This window comes from Malus domestica, chromosome 13, assembly GCF_042453785.1.
Source record: "Malus domestica chromosome 13, GDT2T_hap1".
Classification (NCBI taxonomy): domain Eukaryota; kingdom Viridiplantae; phylum Streptophyta; class Magnoliopsida; order Rosales; family Rosaceae; genus Malus; species Malus domestica.
Window position 1 is genome coordinate 38,186,580 of NC_091673.1, and position 17,952 is coordinate 38,204,531.

The 17,952-nt window shown below is 37.8% G+C and overlaps 1 protein-coding gene across 2 annotated transcripts; it reads left to right on the plus strand.

Annotated features, from left to right (window-relative positions):
* The first annotated feature begins 3,488 nt into the window (after positions 1-3,488).
* Positions 3,489-10,050, plus strand: LOC139190551 (uncharacterized). 2 transcript variants are annotated; one of them, XM_070810914.1, is made up of 2 exons: positions 3,489-3,670; positions 4,697-10,050. In XM_070810914.1, the coding sequence occupies exon 2, from the start codon at positions 5,982-5,984 to the stop codon at positions 7,185-7,187; it is 1,206 nt and encodes a 401-aa protein (XP_070667015.1). In that variant the 5' UTR covers positions 3,489-3,670; positions 4,697-5,981; the 3' UTR covers positions 7,188-10,050. The 2 variants fall into 2 exon arrangements, with proteins under 2 accessions (XP_070667015.1, XP_070667014.1); XM_070810913.1 differs by having other exon boundaries at positions 3,536-3,670; positions 4,697-6,000.
* Positions 10,051-17,952: the final 7,902 nt, after the last annotated feature.

Below are 17,952 nucleotides of genomic sequence, written 5' to 3' on the forward strand. Positions count from 1 at the left end.
CACTAGGTTTCCGATATCTGTGCTCTGGGTCGATGATAATATCGTCTCTCAGGTCAAGACCCACGAGAATGAAGGCTTCCCTGCTTTTCAAAACCTAGGTGCTAAATTTAATTCTTGCACTGACTTTATCAGCAACTTTGGTGTTTTTTCCTACTTTTCATCCACTTTTACTACAACAAAACTACAAAGAGAAGCAAGAGGAAGTTGATCGTATACGACTGTAGCGCCGGCAACTAGACGGTGTGAGTAGGTAGTTGCGCGAAACACGATGCGAGTGGGACGAGTGGTATGCAAAACCAAATATGTGGGGTCGTATGAGGTGGTAAAAGCAAATCTAGTGGCGATAAATAATATTAATGGGATGCATGGTGGGGTGGTGCAGTCCACAACCATGATGATGATGGGCCAATAAGCCAGCTCATTCGAATTCAGATCTGACAGCAGTTGCATGTGCATGGTCAGGGTGCTGCAGCAGATAATATTAATGGGATGCATGGTGGGGTGGTGCAGTCCACAACCATGATGATGATGGGCCAACAAGCCACCTCATTCGAATTCAGATCTGACAGTAGCTGTTACTCCCAGTCTCTCAAAAACCATCCAAGCAAACGAACGCTTCCAACAGAAAGCAAAAGAAAAGGAATACAGAAAGGAAAAAGCCAGGATTATACTCTTGTTTTTTTCGACCACCAAAGCAGAAGATTCCATCAACTTTTGAAAAAGAAAACTTTCATCATGCATGTTCCCACTTTTCTGAAGAAGCCACTGGAATACGCACATGGAAAAAGATCTGCAACAACCCAGTACGCACCAACGATCTGCAACTGTTGAAACCTTATTTTAGTATGATGTGATTTATTTTTCTTATCTTTCGGAGACATCTGTATAAACCCCATCAGAGGGTAATAAAAAAACGGCAAAGCCCAAAATAAATAGGCTGGAATGTTGTGTAGAGAGCGAAGGCCCATAAGCCCAAAATAGCACCAACCAGGTGACCAAAAGTACACCCAATACTACAAAAAATTATTCGGCACCCCGCCGCTATTATCGCCAACCAGGTGATCAAAAGTACGCCTAATACTCCAAATTATTCGGCAGCCCGCCACTATTATCGCCAACCAAGGGATCAAAAGTACGCCCAATACTCCAAATTATTCGGCAGCCCGCCGCTATTATCACCAACCAGGTGATCAAAAGTACACCCAGTACTTCAAATTATACATGAGCATTACTCATGTCAATCATACATAAACATTTATGATCATTACTCATTTCAATCATACATAAACATTCATGAGCATCACTCATGTCAACATTCATGGGCATCACTCATGTCAACATCCATGAGCATCACTCATATCAATCAACATAAACATTCATGAGCATCACTCATGTCAATCAGCTTCAAAAGCTTCATTTACAGAGCTCTAGCTTCAAAAGCTTCATTTACAAAAGCTCTAGCTTCAAAAGCTTCATTTACATAGCTCTAGCTTCAAAAGCTTCATTACAAAAGCTCTAGCTTCAAAAGCTTCATTTACAGAGCTCCAGCTTCAAAGCTTCACTTGCAAAGCTTCACCTACAAAGCTTCACTTGCAAAGCTTCACCTACAAAGCTTCAGTGCAGGGTATACAAATATCGCCTCCGAACAACCGCCACTTCGGCCCATACATGGATTCAATTTGAAGTCTCCAGCCAACAGACTCTATTGACCGAAGACTTGGGGGACTACATTATGTACCATATATTGGGCCTCAACTGGGCCTCATGAAAAATACAAAATACTCGGGAGACTTAGCCAATCACTTATGTATTGAGGAGCGAGCCCTTATTCTATAAAAAAGACTCCATCACCATCATTAGAGAGCATCAACTCTAGCCCATCATTCATGTATTGAGGAGTGAGCCCTTATTCTATAAAAGGGACTCCCTCACCTTCAACGCCACAAGCCGAGCCAACCAAGGTAACATAAGTCACGAGCCGAGCAGCCTCGCGGCATGTGCTACTTCTAGTTGAGCATCATTTCAGATTGAGCACCGCCTCATATTGAGCATCAGTTCAAGACAATATCTAGTTACTTCAGCCCACACATGGACTGAATTTCAAGTCTCCAGCCAAAAGACTCTCTTGACTGAAGACTTGGGGGACTACTGTTTATACCATACTTAGGGCCTCCGTATTCAGATCTCGTACAAATATTCGGGGGACTTAAATGTAATTATGTAATAAAGGAATGGGCAAATATGTAATAAGTGAGGAGCCCTTATTCTATAAAAGGACTCCTCACCCTCACAATTAAAGGAGGCCAATTCCTAGGCCCTCTCACCCCCTCTCAAAGCCTTACTCTCATTATAGAGGCTCTCACACTCTCTCCCTCACAATGCTCTCAGAAATACAATATCAGTGTGGATGTAGCCCAAACCTTGGGATGAACCATGATACATCTTGTGTTATTTACTTTCTTGCAGATTCACGGTCAGATTTACGTTGTTCCAAGACCTCCGGTTTGGTGCATCAACAAACTTGTTGTACATTTGTCATCCTATAATACTCCTTACTATTGTTATATGGCATATATGCTTAATGTGTTTTTAAATTTTGGACTTGTTGGATACTCTTTTTGCATTTTATCATTGTTTTATTATCTTATCTATGGATTTGATACAAGTATAATTTTTTGTAAAGTGTCAATATGCACTTATTTATAAGATATACAAGAAATTTACCTAAATCCGCCTAGGCCGCCTGGGCGCCTGCCTAAACCCCGCCTAACCGCCTAGGCATTAGGAGCCAGCCCGTTGCCCAACTAGCTCCTAGCGTTTTTAAGAACCTTATCTATTTTTCAAAAGGGAAGTTACGCATTGATAGACGCATATTTATGCGACTTAGTTAACTAGTTTTCTTGCATTTACGTTATTAGTTCTTAGTTATTTTAGTACTTTAAGCCATTTTCGTGTGTTTGTAGGTCCAAAGGGCTAAGGTAGCAAGAAAGTGCATTTTGGTGCATTTTGGAGCAGTTTTGAGCTTGTAATGGATTACATATGATATGAGCAAGATGGATGGACGAATTTGAAGACAAAAGAGGCTAGGAACATGCTAAAAATATGGTGAAACAAATACAAGTTGCAAGAAGGGATAAATTTCTAGAAGGATTGGCCAAAACTTCACTCAAAACCATGCATACCCCATAAAATTCATCAATGCCGTGGCCTTCCCTTTGTTTTACTTCCACCAGATTTTTTTAGTGATGATGCAATGCCTATCTCACTATGACATTTGAGTGGATGATGTAATGCTTAACTCACCATGACATTTGAGTGGATGATGCAATGCTTAACTCACCATGACATGTGAGTGGATGACTCAAAACCTACCCTCACCAACAATTCTCCACCTTGCCATGCCTTACCTACTTCATTCCACCAGATTTTTGCATTAAACATGTCCATCCTCTTCCTATAAATACCATGGCAGCAACCTCATTCAAATCATCCAGAAATTAACCATTCTCCAAGCCTTTCCTTGCCTCTCCTACATATCTAAACCCCTTCCCATCCATTCCTCCAAATAACCAACCCTTCAACATCATTCCAACCTTGTTGTGGCGGCAAGGAGAAGGAGAAAAGTCCTTGGACGCGCTTGCTATCCAACATGGATCGTTGGAACGTTTAGGTGCTTTCTTCCCTTTGTTTTTCAATGGTTAAATTTGTTTATCTTTGTTTTGTAATAATGAGGAACTAAACCCCCCTTGGCTTGGGGGGGATTCAAAAACCATGTTTATGCTTGCTATATGATTTGATTACTTCCAATTGCGTTTCTTGAATTGTGAATTCAATTTACTTATCCGTTCGTATAAAAACTAATTTGTGTATGTTGGTTGAGAGTGCACGCTTAATTTTCATGCATGAATTTGACGCTAGAATATAAGGGAGTTTCACCTAATCGTTATGAACTTATATTCACAAGTAGTGAAGGTTGCTAGTCACAATCACGTTAAGTAAATTCTTGGCATAAGTTTCATGCAAATCATAGTAACGAGTGCCTCGTCAATGCTTATGTTTTTCATAGAACTTAATGATTCTTGCTTGTATCTCTATTATGCAATTCATGTAGGGAACTTGTAGGGAATGTTTTGGGTTGTCGTATGCAATCATCCAATCTAATAACTTGTTGAAAAACTGAGAGTTAATTAGTGCAATTCACGGTAATTTGGGGCGTTGAGTATTCATAACTTATCGAAGAGCAATTGGAAATCATTTTGTATGCAAGCAAGACATGTGTGGAGAAGAACCCCTTAGCTAGCCTTCCATTATCCATTCAACCCAAATTTGTTTAAAATCTATTTAAGTTTTTAGTTTATTCGTTTTTACTTTCAACTTCACCAAACTCAAATCCCCCTTTTACTTTCTTGTTTTAAAGTCTTTTGTTTACATTTTTAACTTTGTTTCTTTTTGTTTTTGAGTCAGTTTAGAGGTTTTAGCAAGCCCTCCTAATCCCCGGTTTAGAACGATCCCTACTTACATACTTTGCTACAATTGTCAAAAAGAGGGTTTAATTTGTGTGCTTATATTATTCGCATCAAATTTTGGCGCCGTTGCCGGGGATTAGCAACTTTGCTAAATCCCCATTGTTTCTTTTTATTTCTTTTTTGTGTGTTTTAATTTTAGTTTTAATTTTATTTGATTTTGTTTATTTCAGGTACTAGTTTATGACTCGTAGTTCTCAACCAGTTCGTGCACATATATCGGAGTTTGACGACAATTTTGAACGAACTTTGAGAAGGAAAAGGAAAGTACCAGAACCTAATCCACCTAGTTCTAGTTCTGAATCCGAATTTGAAGAAAAGGAGGAGGCAGAAAAAGACATGGAGGTGGACAATCGAACAATCAAAGAACTTTCAGCTTCGGGATTGGACAATGCCGCACCTCTATGCATCCAATACCCCGCAGCAGCCCGAGGAAAGACAGAAGAATTTGAATTGAAGTCAAGCTTGTTACACCACATTCCGAAGTACCATGGGTTGTCCATGGAAGATCCTAACAAACACTTGAAAGAATTCGAGGTGGTGTGTTCGAGCATGACCCCTGTCAATGTCGATGGGAGTATTTTGAAGATGAAAGCCTTCCCTTTCTCTCTCTTGGAAAAGGCGAAGGATTGGTTGTACGAATTGGCGCCCGGAACCGTCACATCATGGGAAAGCATGAAACGGGCCTTCTTGGAGAAGTTTTTCCCAACTTCTCGAGTCATCCTCCTACGGAAAAGGATAAGTGGAATTCAACAAGAGGAAGGTGAATCTTTTCCTACTTATTATGAACGTTTTAAATCTCTTGTTGCTTCTTGTCCACAGCATCAGATGAAGGAGGAACTTCTTTTGCAATACTTCTACGAGGGGCTACTACCTATCGAACGTCAAATGCTAGATGCCTCGGCGGGAGGAGCCTTGGTGGACAAGACCCCCACAGCAGCAAAGACTTTAATTTCCAACCGTGCGTTGAATGCTCAACAATACGAAGGCGTTGGACAAAGGAGTAACCCACGACCACATCAAGTCAATGAGGTAAGTGCCATAACCGAACTTCAAAATCAAATGGCTAACCTTACTACTTTGCTTTCTCAGGTAGTGGAAGGTCCAAAAGTGCAAAACGTGGCAGCTTGTGGCGTGTGTTCCATGCAAGGCCACCTTACGGACAAGTGCCCACAGTTGATAGAAAATGGAGGGTGGGAGACCCTCAATGCCGTGGGATTTGACAACCAATACCAACCAAGGAATGACCCCTTTTCCAATACTTACAATCCCGGTTGGCGTGATCATCCAAATTTCAAATGGCGAGAACCCCAACAAGGCCAACAACAAAGCGGATTTAGGCAACAACCCCCGGGTTTCTATCAAAAGCCGTTTGCACCAACTCAACCCCAAGCATAACCTGCCCAAAAATCAAGTTCGTCTATTGATAATGATCAAATTTTTAATTTACTAACTTCTATGGCGCATGGAATGCAAAATAGGGACAAAAAGGTGGACGAGTTGGAGAAACAAGTAGGGCAAATTGCCGAGTTCATGGGGCAGTTTCGAGAGCAAGGCAAGTTGCCTAGCTCAACCATTGCAAATCCAAAAGGAGGCTTTGAAACCGTCAATGCAATCATGTTGAGAAGTGGTACACAGGTTGGAGCCAAACCAAAATCATCCAAATCAAGTCACGATGAGGATGAAAAGTTGCTACAAGAGGAAGCACAGGGACCAAAACTCACGGCCAAGGATGAACAATCCTTGCCACCACCATCTATCCCTCCTAAGCCGTCCCAAACCACCAAGGTAAGTCCAAATTCGACTTTTTCTAGTTCCATTCCACTAAATGTGCCCTTTCCTGGCAGGTTTAGGCAATCAAAGAAGGAAGAAGCCGAGAAGGACATTCTAGAGACCTTTCGGAAAGTTCAAGTCAATATTCCGCTCCTTGATGCAATTAAGCAAGTCCCGAGGTATGCTCAGTTTTTAAAAGAACTTTGTACATCAAGGAGAAGGATTTCGAACAAAGAGGTGGTCCAAGTAAGTGAGAATGTTTCTGCCATGTTACAAAGGAAATTACCCCCTAAATGCAAAGATCCGGGTAGTTTTACAATTCCGTGCGTTATTGGCAAGACTAAGTTTGAACAATGCATGTTAGACTTAGGGGCTTCGATTAATGTTATGCCATACTCTATTTATGCATCTATGAACTTAGGTGAGCTTAAAAACGATGGTGTGATTATTCAATTAGCCGATCGTTCTAATGCATATCCAAAGGGTGTTTTGGAAGATGTGTTGGTGCAGGTGGGCAATTTGATTTTTCCAGCGGACTTTTACGTGCTTGACATGGAGGATTCACCCTATTCTACCCCATTGCCGATACTATTAGGGCGGCCCTTCATGAAGACAGCCCAAACCAAGATTGATGTGGCTAAGGGAGAGTTAACGATGGAGTTTGGTGATGAATTGATTAAATTCAAAGTTCCTGAATATGTTAAGAATCCTCATGATGTTCGTTCTTGTTTTGCAATAGATGTGATTAAACATGTAGGGAAGGAACATTCATGCGCACCAATCAAGAAGGATGTCCCTAGATGCATCATCGAAAAGGGTATTGGAGTGGAGCATACAAAGCATGTCATGGAGGATGTACCCCTCCATGCCGTGGCACCTAGTCAAGCTTAAACGGAGGTACCGTCCGGCTGGAAGACGTTAAAGAAAGCGCTTCGTGGGAGGCAACCCATGCATTCGACAAAGGAAGGCCTAGAGAGCACTCCAATTCCAGATTTGCGTTCCTAAACCCTTCTCTTTGTTGTTTAATTAGTTTCTGCCATATTTAGTTTGTTAGTGTTTGTTTGTTTGTTTATGTGTTTTTGTGTTAGTTATGCTTTGAAACATTGAGGACAATGTTTGGTTTAAGTGTGGGGGGGGGGTAACCAAAGTGTTTTGATGCAAATTCGTAGGGTTTTCTCACTCATACTTCCCAATGTTGTTTCTTGCTGTTTTTAGGTGTTTTTAGGCTGTTTTGGTGAGTTTTAGTGTGTGCTGACTTATAACTCCGAAAATCACATAAAAATTTGAAAAATTGCTTTGCAAAACCCAAAAAGAGTTGTTTTTGTGTGTTTGTTTGTGTCTTAGGGTACCTTCCAACAAAATGATGAGGATTTGGTTTGTAATTTCATGGCTGTTAAAGAGAGTGATTAACATGGATGAAAGTTTGATTTACTCTTTGTTTATGCTTGGTTGTGGTTATAACTTATGAATTTACATGCAATCTTAAAGGAAAAATCAGTTTTTGTAACATGCTTGAAGGAAAGAACTCAAACTAACGCTACAACCTTGTGAGACTTGAGCCTAAACGTTTATTTGGAGAGTTAATAATCTGTGATTTATTGTTTTCTAAGTCGTTGCATGATCTCATTATTCTTTGCTTGGTTACTACTTAGAAGGCGTTTCATCATTTAGTTCCAAATGCTAGAACTCATACCCATTTCATTCAAAGCATGTCATTGATTTGCATAACACATATTCAAGATAAAGTTGTGTAGTGACCACCACCATAACCAAAAAGCCGTGAATCCCCTATGTCATTATGTTTTGTACGTTTTAATCCCGTTGAGCTTTGTGAGCCTTTTCTTTGTAACCCACATTACCCTCACCTAGCTTAGATTAGGACTATCCATTAACCTTGTTCTTAAGGCGTAGTAAAGCATGATTCAAATTGAATTCCTTTGTGGCAGAAAACAAGTGTGGGGGAAGTGTTTTTCATAAGGAATTATGTGCCATAGGCACGGGTAAAAAGAAAAAAAAAAAAAAAAGAAAAGAAAAATGTGAAAAGAATGCGAAAAGAGTTGAAAAGAAGTGAAAAAGAGTTCTAAAGTGTTGTTTAATGAAGAAGGGGTCCAAAACAATGAATTCGACCCTAAGGAGTTGTTTAAATCTTCCCCTTGTGTTTTAAAGCTAATTTCTGCAATCTAAGTAAATTCTAAGTCTCAATTTCATTACTTTGCTTACTATCACTTTAAGAACGTTTGTTTTCCTTATCCTTTCTTTGTTAGCCAATACCCCAAGCCCCGTTACAACCCTTGACTTCTATCTTGAGTGTTATGTGTTTCAATTTGTGGAGATTGAACTTGGTATGAGCATATGGTCACTGGTTCTCGCATCTAAGTAGTAGCATTCCATTCATGAGATCATATCTCAACATGCTTATTAACTCTAGAAATTGTGTTCTTTGTTATACATATATGTGAGCATTCGTTTCTATATCTACATCAATTCTCTCACATATAACTAGTATAGGGTGTGTAGTTAGAAAATCTGAGTGAAAATAGAGTGCGTATCTTGTAAGGATTGAGGGAATTCTCTAAGGCATGTTACTACATTCAAAACATTGTTTTAATTGGTTAATTGTGAATTAGTAAGTAGTGACTATGATTAAGTATGTGCTTAAGTGTTAAATTGACTCAATTATGTGGGAATGATAATCTTTAACATGTCATGTGCATTGGAAATCCCTAAGGCAAATGTTGGAAGGTTAGGTTATGTTTTATTTGTTTTATTTTGCTCGAGGACTAGCAATAGCTAAGTGTGGGGGAATTTGATAGACGCATATTTATGCGACTTAGTTAACTAGTTTTCTTGCATTTACGTTATTAGTTCTTAGTTATTTTAGTACTTTAAGCCATTTTCGTGTGTTTGTAGGTCCAAAGGGCTAAGGTAGCAAGAAAGTGCATTTTGGTGCATTTTGGAGCAGTTTTGAGCTTGTAATGGATTACATATGATATGAGCAAGATGGATGGACGAATTTGAAGACAAAAGAGGCTAGGAACATGCTAAAAATATGGTGAAACAAATACAAGTTGCAAGAAGGGATAAATTTCTAGAAGGATTGGCCAAAACTTCACTCAAAACCATGCATACCCCATAAAATTCATCAATGCCGTGGCCTTCCCTTTGTTTTACTTCCACCAGATTTTTTTAGTGATGATGCAATGCCTATCTCACTATGACATTTGAGTGGATGATGTAATGCTTAACTCACCATGACATTTGAGTGGATGATGCAATGCTTAACTCACCATGACATGTGAGTGGATGACTCAAAACCTACCCTCACCAACAATTCTCCACCTTGCCATGCCTTACCTACTTCATTCCACCAGATTTTTGCATTAAACATGTCCATCCTCTTCCTATAAATACCATGGCAGCAACCTCATTCAAATCATCCAGAAATTAACCATTCTCCAAGCCTTTCCTTGCCTCTCCTACATATCTAAACCCCTTCCCATCCATTCCTCCAAATAACCAACCCTTCAACATCATTCCAACCTTGTTGTGGCGGCAAGGAGAAGGAGAAAAGTCCTTGGACGCGCTTGCTATCCAACATGGATCGTTGGAACGTTTAGGTGCTTTCTTCCCTTTGTTTTTCAATGGTTAAATTTGTTTATCTTTGTTTTGTAATAATGAGGAACTAAACCCCCCTTGGCTAGGGGGGGATTCAAAAACCATGTTTATGCTTGCTATATGATTTGATTACTTCCAATTGCGTTTCTTGAATTGTGAATTCAATTTACTTATCCGTTCGTATAAAAACTAATTTGTGTATGTTGGTTGAGAGTGCACGCTTAATTTTCATGCATGAATTTGACGCTAGAATATAAGGGAGTTTCACCTAATCGTTATGAACTTATATTCACAAGTAGTGAAGGTTGCTAGTCACAATCACGTTAAGTAAATTCTTGGCATAAGTTTCATGCAAATCATAGTAACGAGTGCCTCGTCAATGCTTATGTTTTTCATAGAACTTAATGATTCTTGCTTGTATCTCTATTATGCAATTCATGTAGGGAACTTGTAGGGAATGTTTTGGGTTGTCGTATGCAATCATCCAATCTAATAACTTGTTGAAAAACTGAGAGTTAATTAGTGCAATTCACGGTAATTTGGGGCGTTGAGTATTCATAACTTATCGAAGAGCAATTGGAAATCATTTTGTATGCAAGCAAGACATGTGTGGAGAAGAACCCCTTAGCTAGCCTTCCATTATCCATTCAACCCAAATTTGTTTAAAATCTATTTAAGTTTTTAGTTTATTCGTTTTTACTTTCAACTTCACCAAACTCAAATCCCCCTTTTACTTTCTTGTTTTAAAGTCTTTTGTTTACATTTTTAACTTTGTTTCTTTTTGTTTTTGAGTCAGTTTAGAGGTTTTAGCAAGCCCTCCTAATCCCCGGTTTAGAACGATCCCTACTTACATACTTAGCTACAATTGTCCAAAAGAGGGTTTAATTTGTGTGCTTATATTATTCGCATCACGCATGAGACGAATCCTTGTCCATCTATTTTTCCAAACACCAAAAGTTCTTTCTATTGTGCATCTTAGGTATGAATGCCTCTAATTAAATATCTCTTTTTTCCCTCTTGGCTGACTTCCACGTTGAAATTTAGGAAGATTTCCATGGGTATGAGATAATAATTTCTCACTCACTTTTTTCTCCCACCACTCATCACTTGCAATGATAGTTTGCTTCACAGGATCCCATCCGAAACCAGTCTTTTTTCAACTAATGATGCCCACAATTGCCATTCTTTCTTAAGTGCAGTCCATTTGTTCTTGAGTTGTTTATGAACATATGACCTTTGAGTAAGGTCATTAAATTTTTTTAATAACATTTTTCCATCCAATCCTATTAAGATGACCACCTGTTTGATTTTCGGCTAATGTCTCAGCTACACAAACACTTACAAATATCTCAACACTTGCATCATCCCACATTGCCTTGCTCTTTTTTTGGTTACCTTCTCCATGATCTTGTATATCTTTAACTTTATTCTTAGACATATCTATAAAGAGAAGTGGAAAAAAAAAAAAAAAAAAAAACCATAGCACATAATAAGAGTATACACCACTACTTACGTCCTAGCTAACAACATGAAAATAAATTAAAAGCAAGAATGCAAGATTTGTAACTAGTATTTGTTATATATAATAATGCAATACACCGTTGCTTCATCACTGCAGTGCTCCACTGCTTACACCATTGCTAACACCACTGCATATGTATCTAGTATTTGTATAGATAATGCATGATATGTAACCATTAACAATAAATTCAGTAGTGTTGTCATTGGAAGTTAATTTGCTATTAGTAGTATCTACAATCATTAATGCGGCATCAAATCTCGACAACAATACAAGCCTTCAAACATGAAGGCCTTTGAGTAATTTGATTAGAAATATTTGACTTGCTCAAATGCATGTAGTATTTACAAATTAATTTTCATGTAGTATTTACAAATTAATTTTCGAAGCACACTAAGTTGTAAATATATGTTCACAATGATACCTACCAAAACTAGATGACCCGCCCGTACCTAGAGTTATTCTGAAAAATGCAGAAAATACCGTTGGAATGTCAATGAATTCGTGTAGTTCAAAATTCACAACAATTTTGATAAAAATAATATCAACAATCAAATTCACACACTACATACAAATTTTAAGATAAGAAATAGCTAACATACCTCCACAAGAATTTCAGGCGATGGAGATGCAAAGAGATTTGGGGAAGATGGAGAGGAAGAGATGGAGACCAAGATGACTTCTCCAGCCACCAAAATTATATGAAAATAAAAAGACTTTTGGGTTTTTAACGTGCAAACCTACAAAAAATTGGTGATGACAACTTTGATATTTTTTCAAGTGTAATGGCATTTTAAACTTTGCAAATTAAAAAATAGGGATAATTCGGGAATTGAAAAAAATTCATTAAAGGGAGCAAAGTGCTTCCCTTGTTTTCTCTGCGACGGACTTTTAGGAGGAAGCACCTCCTAGGTGCTTCTTAGAAAATGCTTATTAGAGCTTCTACTTCTAACTAAAAGCACTTTTAAAATATTTGCCAAACGACCATTTTTTTAAACTATAGCACTTTTACTCATTAGGAAGCGTTTTTTACTCTTTCAAAAGCACTACCAAACGAGCCCATATTTAGGTGTCAGATTTGTAGGTTCCTTCAAGAAGGAAGGAGACTCGATGATTTGACATAATTACCATTTTTGTTTATGGCAATTGGACAGCCACATAAGCAAAATTCCTTCCTCGTCAGCATTTTTTACGAAATGGACAAAAAATAGGCAAAGTGGAATGAATATTGAGTTTCAATTGCAAACTGGCGATATTTTTGTTTTAGGGGAATGGGGACTAATTTTGAGTTCCAAGGGCATACAAAAAAACAAGCCTAAAAAACATAAAGAAAAATAAGAGACCCTTACCTGGGAAGGTCAAAGTGACACACCCCGACCCAGAAAGTCCACTTGGACTCCAAATCGAGTTGTGTTGGCCGACACCAAGAGGGTGACGAAACCATAAAGTATAGTGATGTGGGCAAATGTGAATAAATTTAAATCTAAAAGTGTCTAAATACGAAAGTGCGCTATGAGCGGAAATGAACCCATTTCACACGTGATGCTAGAGCATAAGTAAAGTACAGTAGAGTGGATTGAGAATCATACCATTGAAGATAATCTCCAATACCAAAATTTGCCCCGAATCCTCGTCGATAAGAGAGCTCAACTGAAAAAACTGGAGGGTGGAAACCAAGCAAGGGTGAGTGGCCCTGGAAATAAAATTTTAATAAAAACCTTCTAAATCGTTATAACCCCTCACTGTAACACTTGTATAGTTTAAAAACAAAAAAACAAAAAACCATACCACGTGTCAATGTAAAATCAAAAGTATATCAATAGTAAATCCATAAATATATCACGACACAACATCTCATGAGCAATATAAATAATCATGTGCTCAATAAATCAATGTTAGCATATAAGTTGGAGTCACCTATAGTGACATGTACGACTCATCCATATCTCATCAATCAATGTTAGCACATAAGTCAGAGACACCTATAGTGACCTGTACGACTCATCCATATCTCATCAATCAATATTACCACATAAGTCGAAGTCACCTATAGTGACCTATACAACTCATCCATATCTTATCAATCCATGCCAACACATAAGTCGGAGTCACCTATAATGACCTGTACGACTCATCTAAATCTCATCAATCAATGTTAGCACATAAGTCGGAGACACCTATAGTGACCTGTACGACTCATCCATATCTCATCAATCAATGTTACCACATAAGTCGAAGTCACCTATAGTGATCTATACGACTCATCCATATCTCATCAATCCATGCTAGCACATAAGTCGGAGTCACCTATAGTGACCTGTACGACTCATCCATATCTCATCAATCGATGCTAGCACATAAGTCGAAGTCACCTATAGTGATTTGTACAACTCATCCATATCTCATCAATCTATATCTCATCAATCGATGCTAGCACATAAGTCGAAGTTGCCTACAGTGACTTGTACGACTCATCCATATCTCATCAATCCATGCTAGCACATAAGTTGGAGTCACCTATAGTGACTTGTACGACTCATCCATATCTCATCAATCGATGCTAGCACATAAGTCAAAGTCACCTATAAAGACTTGTACGACTCATCCATATCTCATCAATCAATGCTAGCACATAAGTCGGAGTCACCTATAGTGACCTGTACGACTCATCTATTTCTCATCAATCAATAGTACTGTGCCAACCGGAGTCACCTAATGTGACCTCTACGACTGACCCTCATCCATCAATAGTACCATGTCAGCCGGAGTCACCTAATGTGACATGTATGGCTGACCCTCATCACAACTATACTCACTGCAATTTCTATCATCAATAAGTACTCACCTGAAGCTTATCTGGGCGTCCGCAACGTCATTAGGCATAACCACTTTAATGTCCTAACATTCTTAATCAGAACTAAACCCAATGATAGACCCGAATAAAATCATGGTTAATTTCCACGCTGTTAACCATCATAACTTCTTTCCTTAATGAAACGAAGTACCATATTAAATTTGGATTGTTTTATGGTTGCATCTAATTGTCTTGCTAAACTGCCTACGTACCCTCAAACGAGATCAAGTCATTCGTAGTTCAACTTAGTACTTCAAAGCATTCACAATAATTATATGCCCATAATATGCATATAGATATACCATAATGCAATCTAAAACTCAACCATACCATAGTATTTTAACATATATATATATATATATAACATGGCATAAAATGCATCGAACAATTTAAAAGCATTTGTGGAATTATCAGTCATATCTATATACGATAAAAGGAAAAGACCCACTCACCTGAGTGTTGGAAATGTACCCTAAAACCAATCATATGATGATACTTTACGAACATTTCACATGTTAAACTAATATAGTTTAATTTAAAGGGCAAAGATTATTGTTTGAAGCCGAATCATATAAATGTTATATCCTTAAACAATAAGTCCAAGGCATATGTAATTGGGAGAATGCGATCTAAAGAAGTTAGATTCATGAGACCATTCTCTTTCGTATACATATCCTAAACATTCCTGATCATAGAATTACCAATTGGGCATTGATAGTCCGTTAAGATCAGTACGTGCTATGTCTTCTCTTAGGGAGAGTGACTGGTCTCGAGTCATTGGTGTGACTGACACCAAGACAAGCATGTAGGTGCTCAATAGAGAATGAGTCAACTGAACACAATTAACAAGGAGTTCTCATACTCATGTCACATGAGAACTCATGGTTGGGATAATGCAAAGTAGTCATTTGACCTGAGGCATCATAGTTGTCTTGTGGTTAGGTCCTTGATCTTTGACTATGTCAAAGTCACTCCGTCAGAGAGTGTCCACGGCATAGTTGGGGTTAAGCCACTTAGCCATGGAGGCAAGTGAATGCGCAACAAGGGATCTCTAACCTTCAAACTATTTAAGGGAGAATACTCTATGATATGATTAAGAATCTCTGGCCAGAGTATGAATGAGATTTAGGAAATCGTTCCAAATCACATTCAAGGTAATCATATAAGTAAGAGAATCACATTGGATAGTAGACATGAATAAACTATCAAACCAAACAATGTGGTCAAGAGTATTGTATTAGAAAAAGACCATATTGCACTGTAATCCTAAACTGAATAGGTTCTCCACCTCTTCTGATTAGCTTGGGTAACCATGACATACTGCTAGGTGTCACTCATGGTTTGTGGAAGCCCTAAACGTGTATAATCACTAAAGGGAGAATTGAAAGTAAGTTTCAATTCACAATCGATTTGAAAGAGTTCTAATCGCCCACTGCCTCGCTAAAATGAACCTAATGGATTGTACACCGTGTAAGGTAGAGATTGAAAAAACAACAGAGATGAGTAAGGATAATTAAATAGTTTAATTATTTATGGCAAGGATTAATTAATATGATGATTAATCAAACGAATAAGTTCGTTTTAGACCTCGGGTAAGTTTTGGGCCTTAAGGCCTAATGGGCTTCGAATGTTAAACTCATTAACTTAAGTTGTATGACAACTTAATGAATAAAGATTCAAGAGGGCCCAAACAGCCCAAAAGCCATAAGATGGCTGGCCATATGTTGAAAGAAAGGCCTTTTGTTTTCTAGGTCACTTAATTGAAGGGACTATATAAAGAACTTTATAGCCAAAATTCTTTTAGGGTTTCTTTTGGAGAAAATTGGAGAGAATGTGTTTCTCCCTTTCTGCCTAGGAGGCCGGCCCCCTTGGAGGAGATTAGCTAACAATCTTTCCTCCTCCAAGGTCACTTATCTCTTCTTCAAGTCCATCCTTGGTGTGGAAAATTAGAGGTTCTCAACTTTGGGAACTTGGAGAATCCTTTCAACCATCTTCATCCAAGAAATCCATAGATCTAAGAAGCAAGGAATGAAGGCCCTCTCCTTGGGTGATTAGTCTTTGCTTATGCAAAGAGGAATCAACAAAGGTATAAGATTTCTCAACTCACTTTGTTCTTAAGTTGAGTCTTGGTTCACCTTTCTACTAAGCTTTGAATTTCATGGGTAATGTTTTGTTTTTTAGTGCATACAAGCATGATTCCGCCTTTAATTGTTAATTGCATGTCATAGATGTTGCTCAAATGAACATGCTTTTCACAAAATTTCCTTCAAGTGGTATCAGAGCCTAGGTCTAGTAGTTGGTGAATCCTTTTGGGTTTTGTATTTTCATAGTTTATGATTTGAATGTTGTAATTGTTACAAGCTTTATTCTTGCTTCTTTGAATGTAAATTTTGTTAGAAAATTTGTCATCTCAAATGTTGTAGATGTAGTTCATATGAGCATGAATTTTGGAGCTAAAATTTGGTGCCATGTTTTTGGGGAAATTCGGCCAAATCCAAAGGGTGGATTTTTGGGTTCATGTTTGTCTTGTTAAAAGTGTTTTAAAGTGACATTAGGAACCCCTAAGTACCCTAGTATGGTAATATGTTTTTTCCCTTAAGTTTGAGAGTTTTTGGGGTGTCTTTGGGTGAAAAATGTTCATGGAGCTCTTATGGGTTTTCATGGATGTTCTTCATTGTTCTTGTTATGTTTTTGGCAAGAACAAAAAGGTTGGGTATTTTGATTCAAAGTTTTGGTTGATTACATAAAGTTTTTGTTAGTGATGGATGGTTTGAATTTTCAATCATTTTCTATCATTCACACCATACCAATCACTTACACCTTTTCCTTGTTTCAAGGATCCATGTTTTATGGAAATCACTTTTTCAAACCAACCCATCACCTTTCACTTTGTTGAAAAAAATTCAAAAGTTTTATGACAAAACTCTCACCAAAACCGGCCACCCTAAAAGCAGGGTACTTTTGGGACTTTTATGCAATTACATAAAGTTTTGATACTTTTGTGTATTTGTACTTTGACCCAAAAGTTTACGTTTTTACGTAAAAGCCCAAAATCACTAAAGGACAAAATGTTTTGCTCCTTTAATCAAGTTTTTGTATTTGATGAAATTTTTGGGTTCTAGATGTAATTACATGAAGTAGTGGACTTTTGTGATTTTACAAAGTAACCTCAAAAGTTTGTGTTTTGCCATATAGCCAAATGGTTGAGGTTATTGTTTTTCGGCCCAAATTGGTTGAAAACAAAATAGTTTTGTATCTTTAAATGAGAATTGGATTTTCATTTCATTTAGCTCCATTTAAATCAATTCTATGGAAACAAAAACCAAATGAAAATATTGCATTCAAGTTTAATTAGTTAAAGCGTTAATTAATTAAAGAAATGGTGATTAAACCTAAGTTTATGATAATTGAGCTATGTGAAATACCGTCTCAAATTTGTTTGAACCATGGGAATGTGTAGATTAGATTTTGGTTGTAATTTGATATGATCAAATATTGTAAAAGAGCATAAGCTCTTCTTTACTTTAAAGTAATTTGTTTTTGATCAAATGTTGTAAAAGAGCATAAGCTCTTCTTTACTTTGAAGTACTTATTTCTTTCTTTGTTTGATATGCATGAAATTGAAGTAGAGGGTCCAACACCCAATAAGAAAACATACCTTAATGTGA

Excerpts from the sequence above, each read along its gene's own strand:
- LOC139190551 (XM_070810913.1), top strand. The coding sequence starts at position 4,707 with ATGACTCGTAGTTCTCAACCAGTTCGTGCACATATATCGGAGTTTGAC.